At 43.5% G+C, this 26,447-nt stretch overlaps 3 protein-coding genes across 3 annotated transcripts; 1 reads left to right on the top strand and 2 right to left on the bottom strand.

Moving 5' to 3' along the window:
* Positions 1-553: 553 nt before the first annotated feature.
* On the top strand, positions 554-2,491 carry anapc11 (APC11 anaphase promoting complex subunit 11 homolog (yeast)). The gene is made up of 3 exons (XM_070828209.1): positions 554-670; positions 836-956; positions 2,166-2,491. The coding sequence occupies exons 2-3, from the start codon at positions 848-850 to the stop codon at positions 2,309-2,311; spliced, it is 255 nt and encodes an 84-aa protein (XP_070684310.1). The 5' UTR covers positions 554-670; positions 836-847; the 3' UTR covers positions 2,312-2,491.
* Positions 2,492-3,299: 808 nt separating this feature from the next.
* Positions 3,300-5,110, bottom strand: ppp1r27b (protein phosphatase 1, regulatory subunit 27b). The gene is made up of 3 exons (XM_070828099.1): positions 4,734-5,110; positions 4,479-4,629; positions 3,300-3,940 (listed from the first exon to the last, which is right to left on the bottom strand). Exons 1-3 carry the CDS (start codon positions 4,951-4,953, stop codon positions 3,817-3,819), a joined length of 495 nt encoding a protein of 164 aa, XP_070684200.1. The 5' UTR covers positions 4,954-5,110; the 3' UTR covers positions 3,300-3,816.
* Positions 5,111-6,949: 1,839 nt separating this feature from the next.
* Positions 6,950-19,483, bottom strand: p4hb (prolyl 4-hydroxylase, beta polypeptide). The gene is made up of 11 exons (XM_070827469.1): positions 19,160-19,483; positions 17,359-17,565; positions 15,397-15,530; positions 14,306-14,443; positions 12,637-12,741; positions 12,406-12,531; positions 12,111-12,311; positions 11,754-11,874; positions 11,116-11,297; positions 10,148-10,261; positions 6,950-8,553 (listed from the first exon to the last, which is right to left on the bottom strand). Exons 1-11 carry the CDS (start codon positions 19,296-19,298, stop codon positions 8,482-8,484), a joined length of 1,539 nt encoding a protein of 512 aa, XP_070683570.1. The 5' UTR covers positions 19,299-19,483; the 3' UTR covers positions 6,950-8,481.
* Between the last annotated feature and the right edge of the window lie 6,964 nt (positions 19,484-26,447).

Below are 26,447 nucleotides of genomic sequence, written 5' to 3'. Positions count from 1 at the left end.
ATTGGCAACAACCCCACTGAAATAAAATGATTTTGCAGTGATTGTGATTATTGTAAAATGAGTGAAGTGAGGGAACTGTCAATCTGAAACTATTATTTGAATAGAACTTTAATTAAACTGTAGTATGATCAATCCTAAAATCTGACTGTAGCATTGAGCTCAGCCGACCTGTAAGACAAAACACAGCTGAACCAAAACAACTAGCAAATACACAAGATAAGTTTCTTTTAATTTTTTGTTAACTTAATTTTAGGAAGAAATCTAAAATGTGACATGGGTTTTTTGATCACTCCAAAATGTTGGGAGCCACCAGTTTAATTTTTGACAATGTATTTTATTTGATCAAATGTGTAGAACTGTGATGAAATCAAACAGGAAATTGAAACAATTAAAGAGCTGATAAAATGATTGATATGTGCTCTTTTCTAATAAGAATATTATCTCCCTCTCAGATGTATCTGTAAAAATCGTTGGAGGGCAGTGTTTCGCCTCCCAGCGTTAAAGCCGACCGAAATTGTAGTCGACGAAGAAGAAGGATTTTTTCCCCCGGGTGGCTACAGTGAAACATTAACACACTAACCTTAACTTCAGCCATAATATGATTTCTGGTTTGCAAAGAGACATTATTACGTAACTCTGGATATCTAAAGGAGGCGTCAAACGCTACCCAGTAAGTTGGCTACTAAATGTTGTATATTTAAGAACAACTAGCTGCTAGCTACAGAAGTTATCTGTCAACACTAGCTCATATGCTAATGCTAACGCTAGCTGCTGTGTCTATGTTGTTGCAGTGTGTTCTGCTCTCCATAATACATCCACGGCTCTCTCTTGTCAGACACGGAGGAGGATGAAGGTGAAGATCCGGCAGTGGAACGGAGTGGCCTCGTGGTTGTGGGTGGCTAACGATGAAAACTGTGGGATCTGCAGGATGCCCTTCAATGGCTGCTGCCCAGACTGTGAGTACTAACCAAAGCTAACCGGCGTGATGAACGGGGCATTAGCTGCCTGGCTCTAAGTAGGTAGCCATGAAGTTCAATCCATTTAGCACCACACAACACTATAAGCATGCACACTACAAAAAGAGATGAATATTATTGGTGTAAACCAACATTGTATTTATTAGGGATGGGCCATGAACATTCGCTAGATTATAAAAAATCTAATTGTTTATAAGACTATAGTATATTTAAGTATATTTTACCCTGTCAGGAGCATTAGTGAATAGTACTTATGCTTGAAATGCACACCCCAGATCTAAACAAGGACCTATGGCCCTCCACGTTATCCCAGATCACCTTGTCTGAATCTCCAGGTCATGTCAGCACGTTTCTCCAACAGGAGACAGTCTGTCTGGAGCACAGCTATCACCTGCAACCTTGGTAACCATAGCAACAGAGCTCCACTCCTCATCAGGGGGGTGTCAGCCATCCCAAATAGTCAGGCAGCTAAACTGGGCTCCAGAGACAGCGTTTCCCCGACTTTAAGTCCCACAGGGGTCTTAATCACGGCCCCTGGACCAGAGTGTGAGCCGAGGAGACTGTGTCGAGGCTAAAGGAGATTTCTCTCTCGCCCGATCGAAGCACGTCCACTAGAAGTACTTGTTTTTGCCGCTGACAGGCTCAGATTGTTATTAGAGGTGTCAACATTATGGAAAGGATCCTTACGGATGTCGTTCCCTCCAAAGCCACCAAACTCCACTGACAAAAACATTCATTTTAACTTGAAGAACACGGAAGAATATGAAAACATGAAAAAAAAAATTGCCCAGGTTTAAAAATATTGGAGTTATCCTATCCTTAAACCACAATTGACACTTCTGTAACTAACTCCATGCACCACAACATTTTGGCAGTAATTTAACAGAGCTGCTGACAGAAATGTTTAGCTCTATTCTATATACTGTGTGTGTGTACATATATATATATATATATATATATACACACACACACACACACACACACACACACACACACACACACACACACACATATATATATATATATATATATATATATATATATTTTCTATAACTCCAGCAGCTGTAATGATAGAATAATGAAAGCATAGTAGATGGTAAATGCCCTCACTGGTCATTTCTGGTCAGTTTTGAGTATTGATGGTTAACTTTCTTGCCTTTGAGTTGTTATATTAAACTTGTGTTGCAGGTAAAGTGCCTGGGGATGACTGCCCACTGGTCTGGGGTCAGTGCTCCCACTGTTTCCACATGCACTGCATCTTGAAATGGCTGAACTCGCAGCAGGTCCAGCAGCAGTGCCCCATGTGCCGACAGGAGTGGAAGTTTAAAGAATGAACCCGTGGTGGCGGCCAACTCTTAGACTTGGAGAGAACTGCACCTTTGCAGAGGCCTGGCCATGGACTTCACTTTTATATTGACTGTAAATAACCGTTTTTGTATTTCTACATCTGAAGTAATGTAAAGGACATCTGGAGCCTGGTGCACTCTGTTGATAGGTTTATTATGGGATGAAATAAAAAAATTAAAAAAAAGCATCACATGCACTGTGTGCCTCCTGCCTCATGTTTCATCAGTATGGTTGATTGCCCCCCACCCCAGAAGCCTCTGTGGCAGCAGTTTGAAAGCATATGACCTGAATTTCATTTTGCAGCTGACTGATTCTGACTTTAATCCCTCTTGATGAGATGAAGCAGGTTGTTTTGTGTTTCCAGTAATGAGCCTCAACAGACTTTTAATGAATACTTTCTATCACAGACATATTTCCTTTTGAAATGGAGATTTTTTACAGATTTCATGATTTTGGCCGTTCAGACTACGTTCTGGTATCTTTAAAGCTGCAACGGTTGAGTGTTTTCACGTTCTAAAGTTGAACGTGTTACTTACCATCTAGAAGCTGCAGAGCAACATTAGCATTCATGAGTCAGGAGTTTTGTTTCTGATCTCCTGATGAATGGAAGTCCAACGCTGACCTTCAGCTTCGTTTTGGGCTCCAGCTGAGAAAACTAAAACTGGATTTCTAGCTGCTAAATGAAACACTACATTCATCAGTTAATTGCTAACTGTGTCTGATGTTTTGGCGCCTTTGAGTTTATCGTCATTTTTGTCAGAAACCGCTGTCTGCTCTTAAAAATGAGGTTGAGGGTGTCGTGGGCAGGAGGAAAAATGAGGTGGGCTGATATTTCCCTGTGGGTTTGACCTATTTCACATGACACTTGCTCCTTTGCTCCATTCTTAACAATTGTTTTATTTGTGGAGCTGCTTCTGTTAACCTGCATGGATTTGACAATGCTGAGTTTTGTATCTTAAAGGAACAAACTTTATTTTCAACAGTATAAAAAGTCATATAAACAATCACTAGTGAATCCAGTCAACTAAAAATGAGTAGAAGGCAAGAGTTCAATAAAAAAAAAAGGCATTTGCAAACCTTTTCCAGTAAGGCAGTCAACACAAGCCTGTTTGCTTTTGCTAATTTTAGCTCACAGAGGCACTAATGAGCTGAGCGGCAACAACAGTTTCGAGTTTCACAACATTTCGAAGCCCTCCTAATCCCTGCAACGCCAGCATTGAATCAAATGATTCATTCAGTTCTCTGCAGTATAATTCACAAGATCTGAAGCTCTCACAGGATACAGTAAATGTGGACTGCTGCAGGTCAGAGGCCGGCCCCGACCAGCACAAGTTCACTCCATTCGGGAGGCAGCCGGCTCCTCCAGAGCAGAGGCAGCTCACAGAACCCAGAGGCTGGACTGACTTGGCTTTTTCTGTCCACCCCTGCAGAGCAGTTGGGTGACTGGGCAGTAGGTTTCACACAAGTTTGTGGCTGTTGAAGAAAGATGGTCTCAATCATTGACAGCAAGCCCGAAGAGCTCCAGCAGCTCCTTGTTGTCTGAGTCAATGAGGTCGGCTGGCTTCTCCCCGCAGTCGTTCTCCAGCTCCGGGTCGGCACCCAACGACAGAAGGTAGCTGGAAGAAACACAGCGGAGCCCCGCTTAGTACCAGAAGATCAAATCCTGTTGGTCTGCCACATCAGCAAACTCAACTGCTACTTTGGCACGAGGAAGGTCAGCGGAGTGCTAGAATGCAGCAGATCTCCAGCCTCTCTGAGCTCTGTAGGAGAGCTGTGGAGCCAATGTGATGTCAGCCTCTAAACACTGGCGACATTCTGAGAGAAATGATAAGTCATCAGCAGCAACACCTCGGTTTACCAGCAGTGTAGCTGTAAAGAAATAACACGCTCTCCCTCTTCTTACTCATAGGAAGCCAAACAAAACGCACCCATTCTCTGTTCAGTACACTCAGGAGCTCTGCTTCTACAGCCTTACTCGGTCTGGTGTGACCTGTAGCTTTTGGTTCCTAGATGTTGCTGCTGGTTTTAGCTTTTAACTCTTTTCACAGCCACGTGGCTGCTGGTAACAAAAGGGAATAGTTTTCCTTTGAGTTGAAATGAGCTTTTGCTGTCAGTCACTTTTCATTTGTGTAAAATCAAAAGGGAGATGCTCACCGTGCGATGTGTGGGAAGCCGTCGCTGCAGGCCATGTGCAGCGGGGTCCATCCCTCCTCGTCCCGCTGGTGGAGATCTGCTCCGTGGTGGACCAGCAGCTTCACGCACTCCAGGTTCCCTGACAGGACGGCCTCATGGATGGCAGCCATGCCTTCACGGAGAGGGCAGCGACAAACAGCATAGAGTTATGTTGTGGATGAATAAGCAAGATTTGGAACTGCAGAAGTCTGACTGATTTATTTCATGGGCTCTCACCAGAGTGATAGATGGTGTCCAGGCTGACTCTTCTGGCTCGGATGAAACATCCAATCCTCTCCAGCTCACCCTGTCGTACGCAGTCTTGGAAAATGATATCATTGGGGAAGTGCACGCTGCGGATTGGCTTCAGAGAAGCAGAGCTCTTACAGCCAACCAGGACACCGCAGTCCTGGGTGTAAGCCTCGAGTCCGGACACGGGGCACTGATAGTACTTCATCCTGCTTAGAGTTGGGTTTTTCTTCTTGCAGAAAAAAAAGTCAAATCCTGGCAAAGACTAAGTTGGACTTTGTTCTGAACAGTTGTTCTCCTGCAGAAAGATGAAGCAGTGCCTCTGTGGCTCTTGTGCTGTCCAGTGTCCTCCTGTGTATGATCAGTGGAGCTGTCCCTCTGCAGGCCAGGCCCCCCCCCGGTGCTCTTTATACTCTCCCTTGGGCTATTTTAGGACGCGACACCTCACCTCACAGATCCACTGCGAGTTTAGGAAGATGAGTGGTCCTCTGGTCAATCCCTCCCACTGGCCTGTCACAAGCCTCTGACACAGCTCACATCTCCAGACGGTCTTCTCTGCCAGCTGAGAAGGAGGGGGGAGCCCAGAGGCCTCTAGTAAACACCAGGCTGGATAAAAGTGGTTTACTGCTGGAGTGTGTAGGTGCCAAATGCAGGGGGGCACAGGGGGGGGCGGCGAAGTGCCATTCGTAGGCTAACTGCACTGACATAAACAGTCAAGAAAGGCTGCTGTCTTCATGGTCACATTCTAAATCACTGAGGTGAGACACAGGATGAGTCATGACTGAATAGTTTACATCATCATGTCAGTACTGGCTCCTGTCACATTTATTTAAACAGTACTGTTTAAAGCAGAGACTCTGTTTGGTGATGTTTATCAGACAAAAAACTGTACAGATGTCACCGTAGGCTCCACAGTAATTAGTTCTTAACCACCCAACTTAAAGATTTTTATTCCACAGGTATTTCATGGGCTCCACAGGAGTTTGACTAATCACACCTGCAGCTTTGAGTTGGCTGAGTGAAAAAAAAAACTGCCAAGCATCACTAAACTCACTAATCCAAACTAGCTGCCTGGTTAACTGGGGAAGAGCGGCTGTATTGTCCCACCGCAGCGCCCCCATCCCTGTCCAGACCCACCATGGGACACTGAGCGCTGAGGACCATCCAGAGCAGAGCAGAGCTCACTAATTATTCCCTGTGTGTCGCCTAACGCGCTGCCTGCAGGAAGTGTGCTGCATAATTGAAGCCAGAAAGTAATTTTTCCTCACATTTCAAACTGCAATCACTAATAGGAGGATGTGGTCCTGTTAATAACTCATGTCAGCTCTTTGATAAAGCTCCAGCCCCCCCTCCCCCCCCCAGCAGAATATCTCATATGATATGTGAGAGGGGGCCCTTGCTGTGAACAGAGGAGGCTCCTCATGCTGCTCTGTGTCACCGATGGACTGGTTCTCCTTCAGAGGAGCTGAGGACTCCGGGGACATGGCCCCCTCATTCCAGGGACAGTATACTGTGGGGGTGTGTGTGTGTGTGTGTGTGTGATGCAGAATTAAGACCACGAGCCCTTTTCTTTGTTCGGTGTTTGAGCTCTGAGCTCAGCTTGTATTTGGGGTGTCGTCCCTCCCTCCCTCACTGTGAGCTCCTCTGATCTGATCTCAGCCAAACTTTGACCCTGTGTTTTTGCTATAATTCTGTTTTCATGTCATCGTGGTGCAGAGATGGATGTTTACCTGGAGCCTGATGAGCTTCTCTGGTTTACCTCCTCCACCTGTGTCTCCACTAAAGACCACATGCTGATGTTTACCACGGTCACCATCTTAGTTTAGGGTGTTGACCAATTAGCACTAAACCAATTTACAGCCGAGGATGATGGAGAAATGACACATTTAGCTTTGCAGGTCCATGGATTCACCCAGTGGGCACCAAGAGAGGCCAGACAGCACAGATCAACATGTGATGCTGTGTGTAACCTGAATATCTCTGGGACAGTTTGAGATTGTAATGTACATTTCTGAACATTTCCAACAAATTCTGCAGTAAAATTTGAGTTTAGAACAGTTTTTGATCAATCATCTCCAACCAGTGCTGCAGTCCCAGCAGCACAGTACACATGGAGCTATACTATAGATTCTAAACAGTAATCAAGTGTTTTCCCTTCCTGTCTGGAATAACACAGTTGTCAACCTCAAAAAACTGAAGACAAATGTTTTTAGAATTGTTTTGTTTATTGGCCACCATTTCATGTTTTCCACATCAATTTAGATATGATGGAATGCTTTGTCAAGTTTCCCCACCACTGTACAGCTATCAACCCGTCTCTTTGCTCTACTCAAGCCTCCCCTCCCTGCCAAACACACAGTGCATTCATCCCTCTGTTCATGGACGACCAGAAAATATGAACCAGCCATTCAACTCATCACACAGCAAGTTATACTATGCACACAGCACACACACACTCTCTCTCTCTCTCTGTCACTATCACACACACTCTCACACACACACTCACACACCTGTGGGGTGTTGGGTAGAGCCAAAAGGGATGCAGGAGGTACAGTATGAGTGAGGGGTGGGGCTGTGCAATGGTTCCCTCCCCGCTTCAGGTACAGACACTTCTCAGACCAACCCGACCAGTAAACCGATTCTCCGTCTGCTTCAGTAACCACAACAAATCTCTGAGTAGGCATGAATGCAGTGCAACCTATCAGAACTGGCTCCGAATAACCATCCCAGGTCTGAGAGTGTGTCCAAGGGCCAACTCTGCACCAACAGAGGGCCAACTGGCTACAGCTGGGCACAATGGTACATCATTAAAAATTACAAGTCCTAAGTTAAAAAACAAAAAGTGAAAGCAATTAAATAAAACGGGATTTTCCCCAAAACGTTAACCTTTGTTCCTTTTAGAAAAGAGTCAGCAGCCGAGCTGAAATGAGGAGACTGAACTGAGAAACTATCTGGGAATGAAGAAATGAAAACAAAGTAGACTTCTCCCCCACCAAAAGAAAGAAAACAACTGGTCTAAGCTACAGATGGAGGGGGGGGGGGCACTTTGTTTTAGTGAAGAAATCGCTAAATAAACACATCTATAGGATGGCCCCTTGTCCCCTGAGAGATTAGTACTTACAAAACCATCACACAAAACTCTGGTCCTCTGGATTTCCAGAGGGAAAAGAACATTGCAGCCCCCCCCCCTCCTTACCTACAAATACAGGTTACAACACTCATTTAGCTCACACCCACAATAAACAATGGCAAGGCTGTTTTGAAGAGGAGGGGAGCAAATTCATCAGGGAAAAACAAACACTTTGAAAACTGGATCTCAATGCCGTTTTTACATTTGGTTTAAAATATACAAGGCAAACAGCTGATGTGGAGCTTTGCAGAGAAGGCATTGAGGTCTCCCACAGAGGTGGTGCGCTGTTCCACAGAGTCCCCCCAGGTGGGACAAGATCAGTCTGACCAGAAGTTGCAAGGTTGGAGATGTGGCTGGCAAAAAGGCCCTGCCACGCCACTGATGGACTGACAGACTGACTGACTGACTGACTGACTGGCTAACAGGCCGGCTGACTGACTGAGAGGCAGTTAAAGGGGAAGTAATAATGTTCACAGGACAGGGAAGGTCCACAAGGAAGTGAAGGTGGTGATGGTGACTGGTTGGAAGGTGTGGGGCGGGACTCGTCTCCTCTCTCTCTCTCTCTCTCTCTCTCTCTCTCTCTCCCGTTCTCTCCTCTGCCAGCTCCTACAACTCGTCATGTCCGTCGTCCTCACCGTCGGAGTCGGAGTCCTGTCCTTCGTCCACATCATCCAAATCCTGGAGAGCAGAGGAGGAGCTTGTTGGTTAAGACAGAATCTGGCTACGGTCTAGCTCATAGTGAACGCCTCAAAGTAGAGCCTCGACAAGCTCTCTCACACACACAGCTCCATGTCCAACTGCATTACTAGGTTTTCATGATGGCAGTCTCACGCCATCATTAAGGTTGCTGCAGCCTGTTTTAGCCGATGACGTGGTTTAGGACGCGATGATGAAATACATTGCGATTTGCTGAAATATATGTGGGGAAGGAAAAACGCCTTATAGGATGTGCTCTTAGCCCCCTTGGCCTGCTTACTCAAAAAATGTCAGCAAAAGAAAACAAGAGCGCTGGGAGGGAAAGGGCGACAGTGGGGTGCTTTGTACAGCTTGCTGTAGTTCCCTACGAAGGCCGATCGAGGGAGGGTTTCTTTTTTTAAAAAGGGACCGACAAAATAGAACATAAAATATGTATAGAAATGTACATTCATAAATCTGCATTCGTTTACTGATCAATTATGTGCCCAGTATTAGAGTTTGCATACTTGTGTATTATATCAACATTAAAGAAGGAAAACAACCGAATCTAAAAGTGATTCGCTGTACGCACCTTTAATAAATCACCAATAATGGCTGCTAGGCCAGAGACACTGATCTACCCATCCAGAGGACCAGTGGGGAAATAATGCTACTTTGAACCCTGCATGATGTGACATCTGTCGTGACTGTTGCACAGCCATTCCTTCATCTCTAGTCTAGAGGACAGGCGGGGTGAGAAGATTTGAGAGATGCAGGAAAGGCTTAATGTTTAACGCACGTGCCGTTTTCATCTGCGGGCTCCAGTGAAGAGCTGTGACAGCTGCAGATGGCCTCAGTAAACAGCACCAACATGGGCTGCAATTAGACTTCTGAGAAGGGGGCGTGGTGGCAATAGTGGAGTGGAAAAGTGCAAGTAAAGAGGAATCCCCCCCCCGCCATGACAGAGCAGGATATAGTGGATCACTATCAGTTTTTGCACCTTGAGTACATTTAGGAAAGCTGCCGTTTTACTTTCATACTTCCTACATATGACACGGACATCTTTCTTAGATTGGCCACTCAATCCTTAGACCTGGTAATACTCGCTTTTGGTTCAGTTATGTCACCCCCCCCCCACACACACACACACACCTCAAAACGAAAGCCAAGTGGGTCAGTTCTAAGGTTACGGCCCAATATCCTGTGGATCCATTTCAGGTTGCTTCAGATGTGACACAAAACAGGCCCCCCGATAAGCTCTGGGGTGTCGGTGAGCGACGTGTGCACCTGAATTTGATGTCTTCACTACATTCATATATTGTCAAGCAGATTCTCTCATCAACAGCTTGTTCTCATGAGTTCAGCTTCCTTATCCATTTAAAATGACTTCATTTTGTGTTTCCATATTTTCCTTCTGTCTTCACTATTCTGTTCGGCTTCACCTCACTGCCTTTTATTTTACTTAGTTTCCTCATGACTCCAAAGCTACATGCACAGTTTAAATAAGCACTTACATTTCACATTTACACTGGATATTAGGAACTGTACTGCTTCCTATAAAGCGTGGTAATGCATCCCTCTGTTGAGATGATCTCACCTCTGCGTCCAGGTCGTCCTCGTCATCTCCCGCGGGGGCGCCACCCTCCTTACCGCCGCTCTCCAGGAACTTGGTGAAGCCTTCCAGTGTTCGCTCCCCATTGTAATCAATCACCTGTTGATCAGATATTTCTGATAAATGGCCAAGCTTGTGTCTGCAAAATAAGTCTATAAAATGCAAGTGTGAACGCACGTGTTTGCAAAAACTAATATATTACGGAGCCAAGAGCAGCCAGAAAATGTTGGCACAATGTCTTGTGCCAGCAAATTAACTAGAGGTGATCTATGAGCAGTGCCACAGCAACAAGCCTGTCGGATGACTGCTAAAATAAGGCTGCAGGTGAGAAGGACAACCAAAGGGCATCTGTAACAGAACCAGTTTAATATCTAGTTATTTAGTCTGGCCATGGTGACCTGCCCCACAGCCCCTCACGCTGAAGCTACAGCTCCATCCAGTCTTAGCCTTCTCCTGGGTTTACTGCATGCTTCATCTAAGTAGGCTCATGGGCTAATCCCTAGACATACTATGGGATGGCTCCAGTATACAGTATACCCCACATTTAAGGCTGGCACGTGAAGGGCTGGCCAATAAAAGAGCACTAAGGACGGAAGCAGGTGCAGGCTGAGTCTCGCTGTGAGTGAAGTCATCCAGCAGGAATCCATAAGATTCATAAGACACCAACATAATGGTGCAGAAACATGGTGGGCCAGCAAGCTCAGGTTTCTGCACATGGTTAACGCTGCTAAATCAAGAGGCACCGAGTATACCTGGGAGGCCAATATGGCAATGGTTTGGGATCCAAATAACCATCCAGATCACTACAACTCACAACTGCAAAGGCATGTAATGAAAAAGAGGGCAACCCATCTATTACGGGAGGATGAGAGGTGATGGCAGTCAAGTCGTTATCTCGGTCTGCTTATACGTCAAATGTAACAGAGAATGTCTGGAAGGTTATGAACACTCACCTTGCGCTCATCTCCTGCAGGGAAGAACTTAAGAGTGGGGAAGCTGTGGACTTTGACTGCCTCAATCTCATTGGCTGTGGAGTCCATCTTAGCCACGATGGTGTCGGAGCTGTCCATATACTTCTCCCCCAGCTTCTCCCAGATGGGAGACAGCTGTTTGCAGTGTCCACACCATGGTGCATCTGGAATAAAAGGAGTTGTAATCATTAGACAAAATATCCAATACACTTTAAATGGCTTTAGCTCATTATGATTTTGACCAGTAAACACATTTTAGAGCAGCATCGTGTCAGACACTTTCATCCAGTCAAGTCAAGCTTGGGCCAATACAGACAGCTCTGTACATCACAATGAAATGTATAGCTAGAAGCAGGCAAATGCACGGACGACGTCAGTCTCGTGCCCTAGCACCCCCCTCACCCGGCAGGGGATACGGGCCTTCCCCGCTGTGCATGACTGGCCAATAAGCTGTATATAAGAGCCAGCCATGGAAAATTCCTCCAAAAATAGTGCAGAGGTTATATTTAAGCAGATCTTTTCAACATCGGTGTCTAGTAACAAACTAATCTAGAAACTAAACTAATTTGCAGACACTGGGCTGAGAGAAATTAAGACATCAAACACAAGGAGACTCTTACAGAATTCCACAAAGACGTTCTTAGAAGGATCAAAGGCGACCTCCTCAAAGTTTTTGCCGACCAAGACCCTGACAGGGGTTTTGTCCCAGTCCTCTGGGATGTCCTGACTCATGAGGTGGGGCTATGAGAGAACAAAGTGAATATAGATAATGTTCAATAAAACCTATACATTTCAATAATTGTCATTTAACTAAACAAACCAGGTTCAAGTACATAGCTAGGTACTAACAGGAGTATTCATAGCAGGATTAGGGAATCAACTGCTTGTGGCTGTTTAATGTTGAGTTACTAGTGCAATCAAGTACATCTATCGCATACATGTGGTGTCATGACCAACTGCTCCCCCCTCTCGCTCACCTTGAGTTTGCCCTCAGCGAACAGTGTGCAGAACGCGATGATGCTCTCTGCTGTGATATCATTGGTCTCGGGCTTGTACTTGGTCATCTCATCCTCCAGTGTGATGAGGCGGATGGCGGGACACTCCTCTTTTTTCAGGCCAAAGAACTCCAGGATGCGCTGGTTGTCGTCCACATCACTGTCGATGAAAATGAACAGGATCTGGAAAGGGGAGACACAAGAGGTTATCGTTTGCCAGCCTTTGAAATACCTTGAGCTGTTACGATAGTCAGTGGTTTTCAGCCAGTTCACCTACCCGACCCTTGAATCCCTCTGCAGCTTTCTTAAACTCGTCCATTTTGGCCTGGAAGTCTGAAGCAGCTTTGGGAAGAAACATGAGAATGTGGGACTTGATATCTCCACCGAAGATTTTAGGGGCAGTCTGCAGAAAACAGAAATATACAAGTTTGACATGTGGGGATCACACACAGACATGGTACGGTTTATTGTTGTGGACGGTAGTGTGAAAAGAGGCCCCGCTCATTACCTGCTCAGTGAACTCAATGACCAGAGGCAGCTGGTTGGCCTTGACAAAAGCCAGGAGTTTTTCTTTGGTCAGTTCTCCATCAAAGGTATTGCGACCTTCATCAAACTGTGAAGGAAACATGGAAACACTTACATACAAATAATATCCACCCATCTAGTCTGCCTGTGAACACTAAAGATAGATTTACCAGATAAACTACTTTAAAGTCCCCTGGTAACCCCCAGCAGTCCTAATGTGCTTTTATTAAGTGTTAAGAATAGCAGTGGTACAGTTGTGCCAAGCAGCCCTTACCGGCACACAATGGGGAAAAGGCCACTTGGGCAGTGGCATGCTGCCAGCCATGTGGCCACTGACTGAGACTTAAGCCGCACACCCTCATAGCAACAAACAAGTGAAAGACCCCAGCTGTTTATTAAGACCGAGCCCTTGCTTGGGCTGGGTTTGTCCAACTGTGGGCAATGAGCCCACATGTCAGTGGTGTTTGTATCTGGGTAAAGTTACCAACATGGATCAAAGGCCACACTGTGGCAGTGTGAGGACTGACTTATGGGCGATCTTCTTTCATTCTGGCACACAGCACATCGCTCCAAGGATCAACTTATTTAAAGTTGGTTGTTTCTTGCTGAAGCAACTGGTGCTGCATGAAAATCATTTCATTTCTGATCTACTGCAAACTAAAAATGTTAAAAACAATGATGCCCATTGCTAGGGATTAGAGCAAAAATGATATAAGGGAATGACTTCAACTGAATAAAATGATATAAACAACTGTCTGTCTGCCATTTGGTGCTGAGCAGAGCTTTTATACTGGAATAAACTGCCTGCCCCAGTCAACAATTATCATACAACAGTGGTGAGTGAACCAAAACAGCACAAGCTGTAAAACTAAAGTTTAAAATGTAAAAGCTGAAGCAGAACAGCTAAACAAATGAATTGAAACTCACTATGAAGCTCAGGGCCTTTAGCATTGTGGGATGAGAGAATATTTGCTGTTGTGAACAAGTTAAATGACTCAAACCCTCTCACAGTACTTTGACTAATCTACAGGCCGTCTGAGATATGGTTTTGCTGATAAGCTACATGACCTTTGACCTATTCTGCGAGGGATGACTGGTCAATAACTGTGGTACAAGACAAGCATCATATAGGTTGCTAGAAACTTCAATGACCTAAACCCCTTGGGGTGAAGGACACATTGCTTGTTTGGGATAAACAGACAGCACACAGCTACTTGAAAGACCACCACCACCTAAAACAGCTCTTAACCATCCATCACCAGTAGCTCTACATGCTGAGGTCATTCACTGAGCAACAGGCCCAAAGGCAGGCGCATATCTAAGAGAGCACCTCAGATGAGCCGAGATTAGCAACAGACAGTGGATACTGTGAGGTCGACGGCGTCACGTTACTAAGGTGTAGATCGAAAACGCCAGGGTTTCACAAGCTGACACCAGGTCACCAATAACCTGTTTACAATATGTTGAACACACCTGGGGCAGTGAGTAAACACTATTATGAAATGTGCATCTTGCATCCTGTCACCAAAGTTAAATATACATTGATGTAATATTTGTGCAGTTAGTTTTAAGCTGTGTGCAAATAATGGGTCACTGATAAATATCACTTATTTTTGAACAGTGAAGAACTAAAGTTCAGAATGTGAAGTCACCTTCTTGAAGAGGACAACGCCATCCTTTGACACCTCAAACTTGGAGTAAACAGCGTCGTCGGAGGTCATGGCGAAGGGAATGTCATCTATGGCTTCAGCTGCTTTTTCAAAGGCCTTGGCACTGGCGGAGTCAGCATCCTACAAACACACGAGAACTAAATAAACTGAAGATACACAGCACTGTGAAAGTGATCCTCAATGATTAAAACTTACTTTTAACCATTTAGACTGTACTGCAGTGCTTTAGCTACTTTGACAACAAAATATAACAACAATAGCAGGAATTAAAGCAAGAACATATTTGTCAGCCTGAAATGTTGTCCAATAGGAAATGTGTACGATGTATTGAATTAAGTTATTAGTTGAATTTAAAACTGTGCTGTCTGAAATCAGGTATGGTGCCTGAGAACTTTCTAAGCACTAATAATGAAGATACTGAACAGCTCAAAACATATTAAAAGTATCATGGTGAGTGCATTACATGAAAGGATAACCTGGGTATTTTTTCTTCTTTAAAAAAAAAAAAAAAACACTGGTAGGTACAAGAAGTTTTGTAATTTGTCCAACTAAAAAAGTGCTTGTTTTTTTGCCACCGTCAGGCAAAGATTGTTATTCTTAGTGTCTGACAACATCATGGAAAGGATCATTACAGAGATGGATCTGTTTGATCCCTTTTATTTCACCAGAAACAGCTATTAAATTGCTCTCTTCAAAGCCAGACACTGCCAAAAACAGTAGTTTTAGTATTCTTCACAGAAGTGTGGCTGTTCTACAGCTACTCAGTTGTTTGGTGTTTTTTGGTGTCAAGTATGCAAATTAACAGTCCCACAAGATCTCTCTTTGTCAACACCAGCACCTTTAGTGGACGTACTTTGAGCTGAGGGGATCTGCTATACCAATTCCAAAACTTTTTGTACCCGCTAGTCATTTAGACACCAAAATAGATGAAAAACTTCCTGGTGTAAATCTCTAACTATGCAAGAATCTCAAAAGGTGTGTATTCAATATAAACAAAGGGAAGGAGCAAAAAATATTACAAATCACTTTTATTGATAGATTATTCTTTCCAGACCATGAGATCAGAATCATACCTTAAAGAATCCGATGACCGCCACCTCATTGTCAGCGATCATAGATTCTGTCTCAGCGACGCTGGCCAGGGGGGTGACAGCTGGGCCTGTGCGCTTCTTCAGCCAGCTGACGATGTCATCTGCTTGCCTGCCAGCTGCAAAACAACAAAACACAATGACTCAAATACTTCGGTTTGCACAGACATGGGGTCAAATGTTTCGCTTCAATTGTTTTAATTGCATGGCATCTACTGTGGTCAAACTGACTGTGGAGCCACAGAGACACCCTTCATACATCATCTGACGTGAAAGTTTGTGAAAAAGTGAGTACGTCGGCAGCAGAAACAGAACACTTCTGCATTTCTGGAACCTTTGGCTAACAGTTATTACAACTTCGGATGCAGCTCATTTCTTTTGACTTTCAAATCCAAGCATCATGTGGTATAATATTAATTTGGAATACTAAAATAGAAATTATGTCAACTTTGTAAGGCTGAAAAACACTGCTGCAATTAAAGTGGACTAGACCTGGCTGTCAGACTGAACCAGTGATGCAACATGGTGGCAATTTCAGTGAGAAACACATGTTGATGAAGGGATACAGCACATAGTCATGGTGCAGTACTGTGTGCTTCAGGCACTGCATGGGAGACAGGAAGCTCGACTCAAGACAAGAGATCCCACTCCAAGTCAAATGTAAAATTCTATGACTTTTCCATGACATCATTTTAATACACTTTAGACTATGGAACCAACCATGTACCTACACCACCTGCTATCACTGATAACTTTCCTCAGTTAAGTTAAATCAGACAGTGCATGTCCTCAAGGGACTCAGTTGGCACACTCTCACGAAAGGCTTCCTCCCCCTTATTTGATAGATCTATAACTGCACACACTTTACATTTTGCTTTTCTGATGTCTCCTTATGACCCCCAGTCCTTGAAGTCATCATTTTGTAACCAAAGCTCCTGAAATTAACACTTAGTAATGTGTTTGGCCACGTCGCCTCAGTTTTTCATTGATTCCACGGTCAGCAGATGTCTAAGAATAGACCAGGAGCTAAGGAGGAGAAATGGGTGCTGAAATGTCATGCAACCATTACCAATAAGAACGCACATGAAACCACGCACGACCTAGAGAGGAAAAAGGCTAATGTTACCGACAAAAAAAAAAAGGTTTAGTGAATGTACATTTTTATTTTTCAAATAAGAAACAAATCTCCGATTCTCCACCACTTGCCTGACAATTTCTTTAAATTACCTGACTTTCACTGGCTGAATTAGACTTTTTTTACTCCCATGACCAGTGGTCACCCTGCAAGTCAGAGTACTCATTTCCACACGCACAAAAAAAAAAAAAAAAAAAGACTCCTTCCCAACCTACTCTCCACTCCCCTTCCAAACCAGGCTTGGCCTGGGCTAGCAGCGAAGAGGCGACGTGAAGAACTGCACATACTTCCACTAGCTCAGAGTCAGCATGAGAGGAACGTGCAGAGAAGGCCAAACCCACATTCTGTCTCAGCCTTGTTGCTGAAAGCTGATTGGCTGGCTTACTACTTATGCTGTTGTGCACGTCATACAACCAGGGTGAGGACAGTCAGTAGGGCTTGCCTGTGGTTGCCAGATCGGATTCTTTTCTATGAAGCATTTCATTATATTGTGAAATAAGATTCACTCGCTGAGTTTACTGTGACAGGTATTGCTCAGAGTTGCGTCATTTATGAAAACATTCATTAAAAAGCTGCACTGGGTAGAGAAAAGCCAATGGAGAAAGACAACACCTCTAAAAATGGGCATATGACTCCATTCAAATACAGACAGTTATATGATGTAATTTAGGATGTAATACATGAACAAACAAAAACAAATCAACACCTGTCTGCAATACATACGAGTTAATTTCCCACCATTATCGCCAGCTTCTATGTGATCCATCTCATACCAGCAAGTGTGTGCGAATAAAAATGACAGTAATGCTCACCAGAGTACTCTTTCGGTGATTCCTTCTCTCCACCCTTGAAGAACTTGATGGTGGGGTATCCCCGGACGCCATACTCTTGGGCTAGTTCAGTCTCCTCTGTGGCGTCCACCTTACCCAGGCGGACATCTGAACCCTCTGCCTTCAGCATGCCAGCAGCCTTGGCGTACTCTGGAGCCAGGGCCTTGCAGTGGCCGCACCATGGGGCATCTGCAGGAGTGTCAGGAGAAAATTTAGCAGGGCACGTGCAGGGGTTGGCATTGTTGCTGACAATAAACCTGCTCTGAGGGGGTCGACAGGTTTTACAGCAAAAAGAAAAATGTTCAGCACGAATAAAAGGCAAACGTATAATAATGCTGGAATCCAAAAGAATGAAAAAATAGCATTTCATTCATCATTTTTCTCGACTAGTTGTATTTAAATATCGTTCCATTTTGAGTTGTTGGGCAGAAAAAACGAGATTTAGGGATGTCAGCTGTGTCAGGATTTGGGAAATTGTGGTTACATGCATTTCATTTTATTTTCTGACATTTTATAAATACAACACACATACTTTTGGTGAAGTTAGTTTGATCGTTTTAAAAAAGGAATAGTTGGAGCTTTAAGAGAACTCCTGTGAGGATAATGAACAGATATCCCAGTGGCCAGAGCAGACTGCAGGGAAAATGCGGGATCATTGAATTTCTAGAGAGGCTTCACGTGTCAAGTTTTATAGTCCAACAGGATACAAACTCCAGGTGAAACAACAGGACCTGCGTTGCATCACCTTACTTATTGACAAAGAAAGAAACTTCCTTGTTCCACGCAGGTCAATATAAAGACACATGAACTTTCGCAAAGTACACGTCAACCTAGCCCCACAGCCAGACTCAGATCCCGCCCAGCTGTGAAATACGTGGGCAAAGGAAGCCTTCCTCCCTCCCATCCTGAGCTCATTGGAGAGTCTTCCCCACGGCACCCTCTCACTGGCCCACGGAGCCGTCACACACGGTGGGAGCAGGTCAACAGCGGGATGGGCCCGCTGGCTACGAAGAAGCGGCTCGGTAGCGGCGGTGGTGGTGTGACATAAAAAGCAGTCCTACCAACAGGGAAATTAATCACTTTCACACAAACACGAGGACCGAATTAAAACACAGCAGCATGAACACTGAAACTTAGGGTATGAAACTACAGCAAGTAATCGAAACCAACCACTTTACTTTTCACAACTACTCTCTCTGCTTCTGGCTACTTGTGGAGTTAAGAAATACCTTCTTACACCGTTTCCACGACGGCAAAACTGCTAATGGAAGCCGGATGACTTCTCAAAATGCCATAAGGGGCGCTGCCATTGGCCACCTAGAACATCCCGGAGCTACTATAGATGCAGCACCGATGTGGCTAAACAAGTTGTGAAAGGATTAGCCGGAGCCTTAGCGAAACACGTCGGGGGGCTGAGTTACTGCGCTGTGTCAAGTGTCCCATCCTCGTCAGAAGCCGTTTACAGTTGGAGGATACTCGGTACCAGCCCGCCCGGTTTAATGGGAAATAGTCTGACAAAGAAAAACACAATGCCCCGTCCATTTTAGCCTCCACGGTGGAACAGCTTGTGGGCAGCTCGGTGAAACAGATACGCGGGTGAATGCAAAATTGAGCACGACACCAGTGAAGTTCTGTTAGCCACCAACAGCAGCGACTTGCCGGAGTGTCAAAGTTTAATGCTAACATTAACACGGGCTCCACGGAGCTAACCGTAGCTAGCCGGGTGAGCCCGCTGAAGACAACCAGCGTTAGCTGGCGACGCTTTGTGGTGATGGCTACTTACAGAATTCAACGAGGATGTTGGGGTGAGCTTTGAGAGCCTCGTCGAAGTTACTTTTCTTCAGTACCAGGACATCTTCTTCCTCAGCGACCTCAGCCCTGCTGGCCACAGCCAGTGTGCAGAGGAGCAAAAACTTCAACATAATTGCCGTCGAGTGTTCTTCCTGACAGAGAAGGGAGAGCTGCAGTCACGCACAGCTGCGGTTCAGCTGGGAATTTGGTCTCAGTTTTGGTCTTTTGCCTTGTTTAAGGTTGGGAGAGTAGCTGGTATTTGTGTGTACCGCTACTAACGTGGCATCGCACGCAGAAACCGGAGGGGTCAGCGGCAGTGCGCATGCGCATTTATGAGGCCGAAAGCAGTTCGTGTTGAAATGTGACTGGACCGCAGCGGGCTGCACCTGGAAGTGAAAGAGCGGCGGTGCCTGCTGCATGCTACACATCAGCCCGAGAGATAACACCGAGCGGGGAACACGATCTCTAAGCTCCCACACCGTTTAAACGGACGTATCTGAGTATATCTGAACATTTTAGTCATCTTAGTTAGCATACATCATCCAGTTTTCTCTTCGATTATCCAAACGGTGAAAAACTGTTCTGGAAGTGAAATATGTCCACCACGTCGTGACTTGGGTATTTACAACCTTTGGTCTAACTCTGGGTTACATACAGGGGCTTTTAGGGTCCTGTGTCTCCCTGTCGGTGCTCACTGCTCCTTGGAAGGCCAAGCTGTGAGCTGTGGGACCAGATGTGCCAGAGGTGTTCCTATAATCCACCACACATCTGTAGGGACACAGGAGGCCCAGCACACAAGACTTAATGTGGGGAGAGTGAAAGTTAATAAAAGGGAACAGGAAAAACCTCATTGTGACCTTACTGCAGTAGATAGTTTTGGTTTTATATGTGTGTTCCTAACATATCTGCCACCAGTAAACTGTCTTCTTGTCTTACTCTGAGGATCGAACAATATAGAACATTGTCCCTGTTACTGTGGATAATCCACAGAACACATGGACAGTGTTTCTATGTGTCTGCTAGGGAGTAGCCTCAGAAATCTCAGAGGCAGATATCTTAAAACCCGGGCAAACAAAACCAAAGCTACATGCGGTTAGATGGGTTTTTGGTCATTTTGGGTGAACTGACCCTTTAAGGAAAACTTGAGGTTGATTTTATTTGAGAGTCACGGCGAACGGCAGACACATTTGAAATATGAGAGGTTACAGAATCCACAGTCAGAAGTCACCATAAAGTCATTACTTCAGCCAGGTCCCACTGACACTCAGCTACATTCTTAAAGTCCTTTAAGATGTGACAAACGTGATGGATATTATATAGGATATTAGATATATTACATATATTAGATATGTTCAGTCTTTACTTTTCATGTGACATTGTCTGCAGTATGACCGTAGTAACCACTGCCTTTAAATGATAGATATCTCATTTGGAATTAAAGTTTGGTCAGACTTCATGCGGTAGGGACATGAAGTAAGAGGCAGGATCAAAAGCTGGTTCAGTTTCCTGGCAACAAGCTCCCCTAGGCAAATTAGTACTCATCCTTAGCTCCTTCAGCTCTGCGTCTCTGACTCTGGTGTAACGTGTGGATAACTTATCAGCTAATGTCATGTTTAACTACAGTCTTTGCACACAAGGTATTCAGGATATGATCCTGCACTCTGGACTGTTGTTTGCTTTGCTTTAACAAGGTTCTGTCAGTATTCCACGGGGGTAATAGTGCTTGCAAAGCAATTAGTTTTTACACTGTAGCACCTTAATGTCTCAGTGCAAGCGTCACATTTTCTTTCCAGCAAGGACTAAAAGACAAATGTCCTTTCCTTCCTCATTACAGTCAAAGCATACGTGTCATGAACCTGGCAGTCCTGAGTCTGAAAAAGCAGCCAGCTCTGTGAGCGGATTGGCTGAATCATTTTGACAGTTTGCCACTCTTGCACTTGGTTTAGCTACATCCTCCAATTTGTGTGAAAGACACCAATACATATCTTCATGCCAAAAAAGAACTTGAATTTAACAAAGTCCAGTTGATATCGTGGATTTAAAACAAATTGTAAAGTTGACATTATAAATGCTATTTCTATCTAATTTTGAAGAATAAATCTGCTAGTCTTCTTTTTCCTGCACTCACAGTACACTCACACCTCTTTTGTTAACACCCGTGAAACAATGCAATCGCTGGCAAAGGGAGAGACTATCTGTTCATTTTATCAAGGGCGATTTTTAAATGCAAATATTGTCCTCGCTAACTGGAGCTCTGCAGATTTCATTTCCTTTTTTATTATTTGTTTAACTTTCATGTAATCAGGCAGGTCAACCCTGTGTGGCCTGTTGTGTGCGACGATGAGAGATGGTAGGAAAGATTCAAATAAAGTGATGCACTTTGCTTTTGCATTTTGGTTCATATAGCAAACATGTTATCAAACGGTTCACTATTCATGCATCCAGACATTTTGAGTCCGATAGTCACTCTCCTTTGAGCTCTGCTTTGGTCTCCATCAGCCCCTCAGAGGAATATCCAGGTCTTTGGCCGCTTGTCGCTGACTTAGTCTGCTGTCGGTCCTGGTTCTGGGTCGGTTGTGTACGACATAATTAGAGCAGTGGAACTGAACCAGACAGTAACATTGTGGGCCAGGAAACCAAAATAATGAGCGGGAAAGTGGTGGACTGAAGAGACAGAAAGAGCCAGAACACAAGCATCCCAATATAATCATATGTCTTGTAGGTTAAATTTTAATGCACAAAGTAGTGTTATGGCTGATTTTAAAAATGAAATTAGATGTAATGGAAATACTGAAGTACCTCAAAATTGTATTCAAATGCAGTACTACTAGTACTACTACTAGTAAATGTCCTTGGTTACCATCCCCCAGTACTCTAGCTATCAATGCCAGAAGAAGTGTGTAAGTGTTGGCAAGTAAAAAGATTGTATGAGTGAAAAACACATCTCTGTGGATTCAAAAGATTTTTCTTTTTTTTGTACTTTTTTCCCCGAGGACGAGCAACAGGAGATTCTGATGTGCACTGAACCAGAAGGAACGGGAAAGCTGGCAAAGAGGAAATTTAATTGCTCACTGACTCAATGACTGCACCAGGAAGTTCAGTAATAAGCAGGATGAATTCAGAGCAGGAGGACAGAATGAAAGATGAGGACACGCTGATGGAAGCACACGGCACTTGAGCTCGTGTTTTGTCTATTTGGACACATTTAGGTCATTAAAGATTAATGGCATTTTAATAAGGATGTTGGCAGAGACAGAGAGAGAGAGAGAAGAGAGAGATGAACATTCATGTTTAAATACATTAAGTCCATGTGCTGTTGTCATGCCAACACAACCACTGCAGGCCGCTGGAGTCAGTGGAGGAAGGGCATTCAATTACAGGGAACTCTGGATATGACGTACGTTTATGATGAACAATGCAGAAACTGATGTCACAGCCAAATTCATTCATCATATACACCATGCTGGAGGATGCTATTAAAACGCATCATTAAAAAGAACATTTAGATGGCAAACAGCGTGTCCTTCCCTTTTGGATGAGTCGTTTTCTGCACTTGTTATATATACTAGTATATCTTAGTACATGGAATCTAGTTTCTGACGGCACATGTTTGTATTTTCAACAACACGCTGAGACAAAATGAGGATATTACTATAGACTGTGTAAGAAAGTATCAGGGGTGTGTTTTCACGAATTAGACATGCATCTGTTCAAGAAGATGCTTTTTAAGAGTCTTCTATAGAGTCATAAGCTGAAGTAGTCAGATCCTTCACTGCAGTAAAAGTACTAATGGCACACAGTGAAAATACTAGTAAAAGTCCTGCAATCAAAGTCTTACCTCGTAGAGGTACGAGTATAATCAGCACAATGTACTTAAAGTAAAAGGACACATACCTAATGTTATATCTAATGTTATAATATATCTAATGGATGAATATTTCTGCTGCCAGTGTATATTGCATATTACTGCTGTAGATGCAGGTTATGCTCATTTTAACTACTTTACATCCTGTTGGGTAGTTTAACCGATAGCAATGCATCATGGTCTATAAGATCATCATATGTTTGTAGCATCACTGCTTTGTGATGATCATTTTCCAGCTGATACAAGAGGTTATGAAGTAGTTTATTTAGCTCAAAAAGCTCATAATGGAACACTTCAGGCTTCAGTTTATCCCATTCACAGTCAACACGTGGAGACACAGACAGACAGATGACCTTCCTGCATACATTACTGCTACATGTCTATGTGCCTCTTCTTTAGACTTTTCTTTATTTGATCCCCCATAGGGGGAAATTCTCATGTTACAGCAGCAACAATAGAACAGGGAGAGTGAAAAGAAGCAATAGTAAAAGAAAAAATAGCAATAGCAAAATAAATATAAATATAAATATATGGCTGTGATGAAATAAATATTTACACTATGGGATATTCTACTCTTTGCTCTATGTTTTCTCAATGGCCTTGCGCAAGTAACGGTGACACGACCACGTTAGCTTCCTCTATTTGTGCCACATCATCATTAGAGTCATCATCACCACCACATTTTCTTTGCTAACAAACTTTTTTCCCATCCGCCATTTTCTTATCCATCTTTACAGTTATGTAGAATGTAGTGTTTTTAAGAGAATACAATTGAATGAAATTGAATTGTAGAATGAAAAATGTAGATAAACAGGAAAAATGAGCCTCTAATACATAGTTGTATGTGATTAAATGAAGGTTTACATCTGTGCTCACAATGATGTAATATTCTGATGTTAGATAGTAGGTTTCAGGTACGGCTATCACAGTCTGGAGTTGTGTTTTTGGCTGGTTTGGATGGTTATTTACCATCCCCTTTCCACCAACTCCTGAGGGAAATATCAGTGTTCACCAGGTAGTCAGTACATTTGTCAGCTGTCAAGCATCTGGTGCTGGTCAGGTAGCTTATGAAGAGTTCCAATAAGCTTTTTGGATGAAAACAGCTGCATCTGCTGTTGGAAACAGCAATGTTGAAAATGCAAATGTGGGCTTGAGAACCAAAACAATGAATTAAAAGACACTAAAGGGCTTTGTAAGAGGTGCAGAACTGGATGATAATTCTCTGTAGGTTCGTCACTGCGACTACACCTTTCACATTACTCATTGTCATTTGGTCCATTGTTTAAAGAGAATTCTATTATTTTCAACCTGGGCCATTTTTAAAAATACATTCTGGCATTTAAATGGCTGGTAGGTAAAAAAAAAGTTTCTAATTGTATCTAGTAGATAGATATAGATAGATAGAAATACTTTATTGATCCATGTTACAATAGCATAGAAAGTTAAAGTGACCACCATCATGAATACAAACAAATAAATTAAAAATAAAAATGTACAAAATGTTGTAAGTTAAATAAAGTTAGTTTGTGATATTGTGTGTTTCACAAGCATTGTGTTGGATCGGACCGTTGAAACATTAAAGCCACACAAGAACACTAACGACCGGAGTGGCTTTTACGGAGAGCGATAAAACGGCTGTTTCTGGTTAAACAAAAAGGATCTTTCAGATCTATCTCCGAAGGGATCCTTTCCACAATGTCATCACATGCTTGGAATAACAATCTGAGCCTGTCAGTGGCAAAAACAACTTTTGTTGGAAATGCTCGGGACAGGTGCGGTTGCCCTGAAAAAGATTTCATTGCAGCCCATTTCATGGCTACTGGATCAGGCGATAAATTGGACCAATTCCAGACCTTTTTGTTCCTATTAATCATTTTGAACTCAAAATATGTAAACTACAGTCCAGGTTTAAAACACAGAAGTTTTCCTTTAATTTACAAATTTTGACGATTGCATCTTTAATGAAACACACACAGGCCAGATTACATACACCTGCTATATAGGGCAATTCAGTGCTCTGAGTTACAACAAGACGTGAAATTACACCCAACAAATTCAATAAGAAGAAAGAAAGACAGAAAGACATCCTTAGGCCTTAGCAGGGCAGCCTGTCTTTGTGAAACTGTTCTACAGTTAGATTAGTAAAACAAAATTAAAAAGCAAGCTCCTACTGTCACTGAAAGCACAGGAACTTCAGGCATGTGCAGAACGACAAGGAGCTGATGAAACATGCTGCAGTTTAACAGCAACATGAGGATGATTGACAGGACTGATTTTATGAAAGAAGGTGAACTGTACAATATCACTCAAGGACGAGGTGGCCCCAAAATTCACACTGACCAAAACCAGACAACAAATGTCAGAAATGTACCTGGTCAGCCAGTCAGAGACTGTTATCAATGACAGCGAACAATCAAGGGTTAGAATGAACTAAGAAAGAAATAATTCCAGCTGTTGGAGGATAACTTGGTATTGATACCATGGGATTTCTCTGCTGTACGTCACTTGACGTAATCAAGATGGGTCCTGGTTGGCTTTCCACTGTTATCATTTCCTTCAAATAATCTCTTGTATTCATGTAATCCTCGCCTCATCTGCAATGCTACATTCGTGTCACATGACGAGACGAGGTTCTAGCCAACAACCTGCACTGAATTTAGATGTTCTGCCACAAGATGGATCCATGAGCTGCAGACATGAACTATTCGCTGCAGTCTATTATTGGTGCAATGGCGCCCCCTAGTGGTATGTACACTACATTGACTGAAACACCGGCGGGGTGCTGGATTTACTAAACACACTTCATCATACTGAAGATGTAAATCTAGGCAGTTATTAGATTCAGCTATGCAAATTCTCTTCCACGCGTGACACATGTGGGTGGACAGGATGTGCCAGCAGCTCCTCTCATTGACAGGCTGATGGGTTTTCCATCACATGTGTGACACCTGACATGGTTTTTGACACTTCCCACTGTGTGTGTGTGTGTCACAAAGCTGAGAGCTCCATGCTATTGTAATGTGCTGTTTTGGTTTAATCATTTCTCCTCCACCTGCCCCTGTTTATTTTGATTTTGTTATTTCCCACATTTCCCATGATGCCACTCAACATCCACAAAGATTGGATCCAAAATATCAGCATCTGGTCTACTGGGGCTGTAATTATAAGAGTATGTTTTTATAATGGATTTCTCATGTATCATTGTGTCATTGTGAGTGCTCAAACACATGTTCTCTGCACATTCTCATATCCAAAAATACTGACATATTGATATTGTTGCATTTGGGCAATCTATCTCTCCGTGTAACTAATATACACTGTATATTATCCACTGTACATTGTCATACTGTTTCTATTATGCATACAGTCTGCAATATATCAAAGTAATGTCATATATATCTACACTACTCACAAA

This window comes from Pempheris klunzingeri, chromosome 3 (genome assembly GCF_042242105.1).
Source record: "Pempheris klunzingeri isolate RE-2024b chromosome 3, fPemKlu1.hap1, whole genome shotgun sequence".
Lineage (NCBI taxonomy): Eukaryota > Metazoa > Chordata > Actinopteri > Acropomatiformes > Pempheridae > Pempheris > Pempheris klunzingeri.
This window is presented reverse-complemented; position numbering and strand designations above follow the sequence as displayed.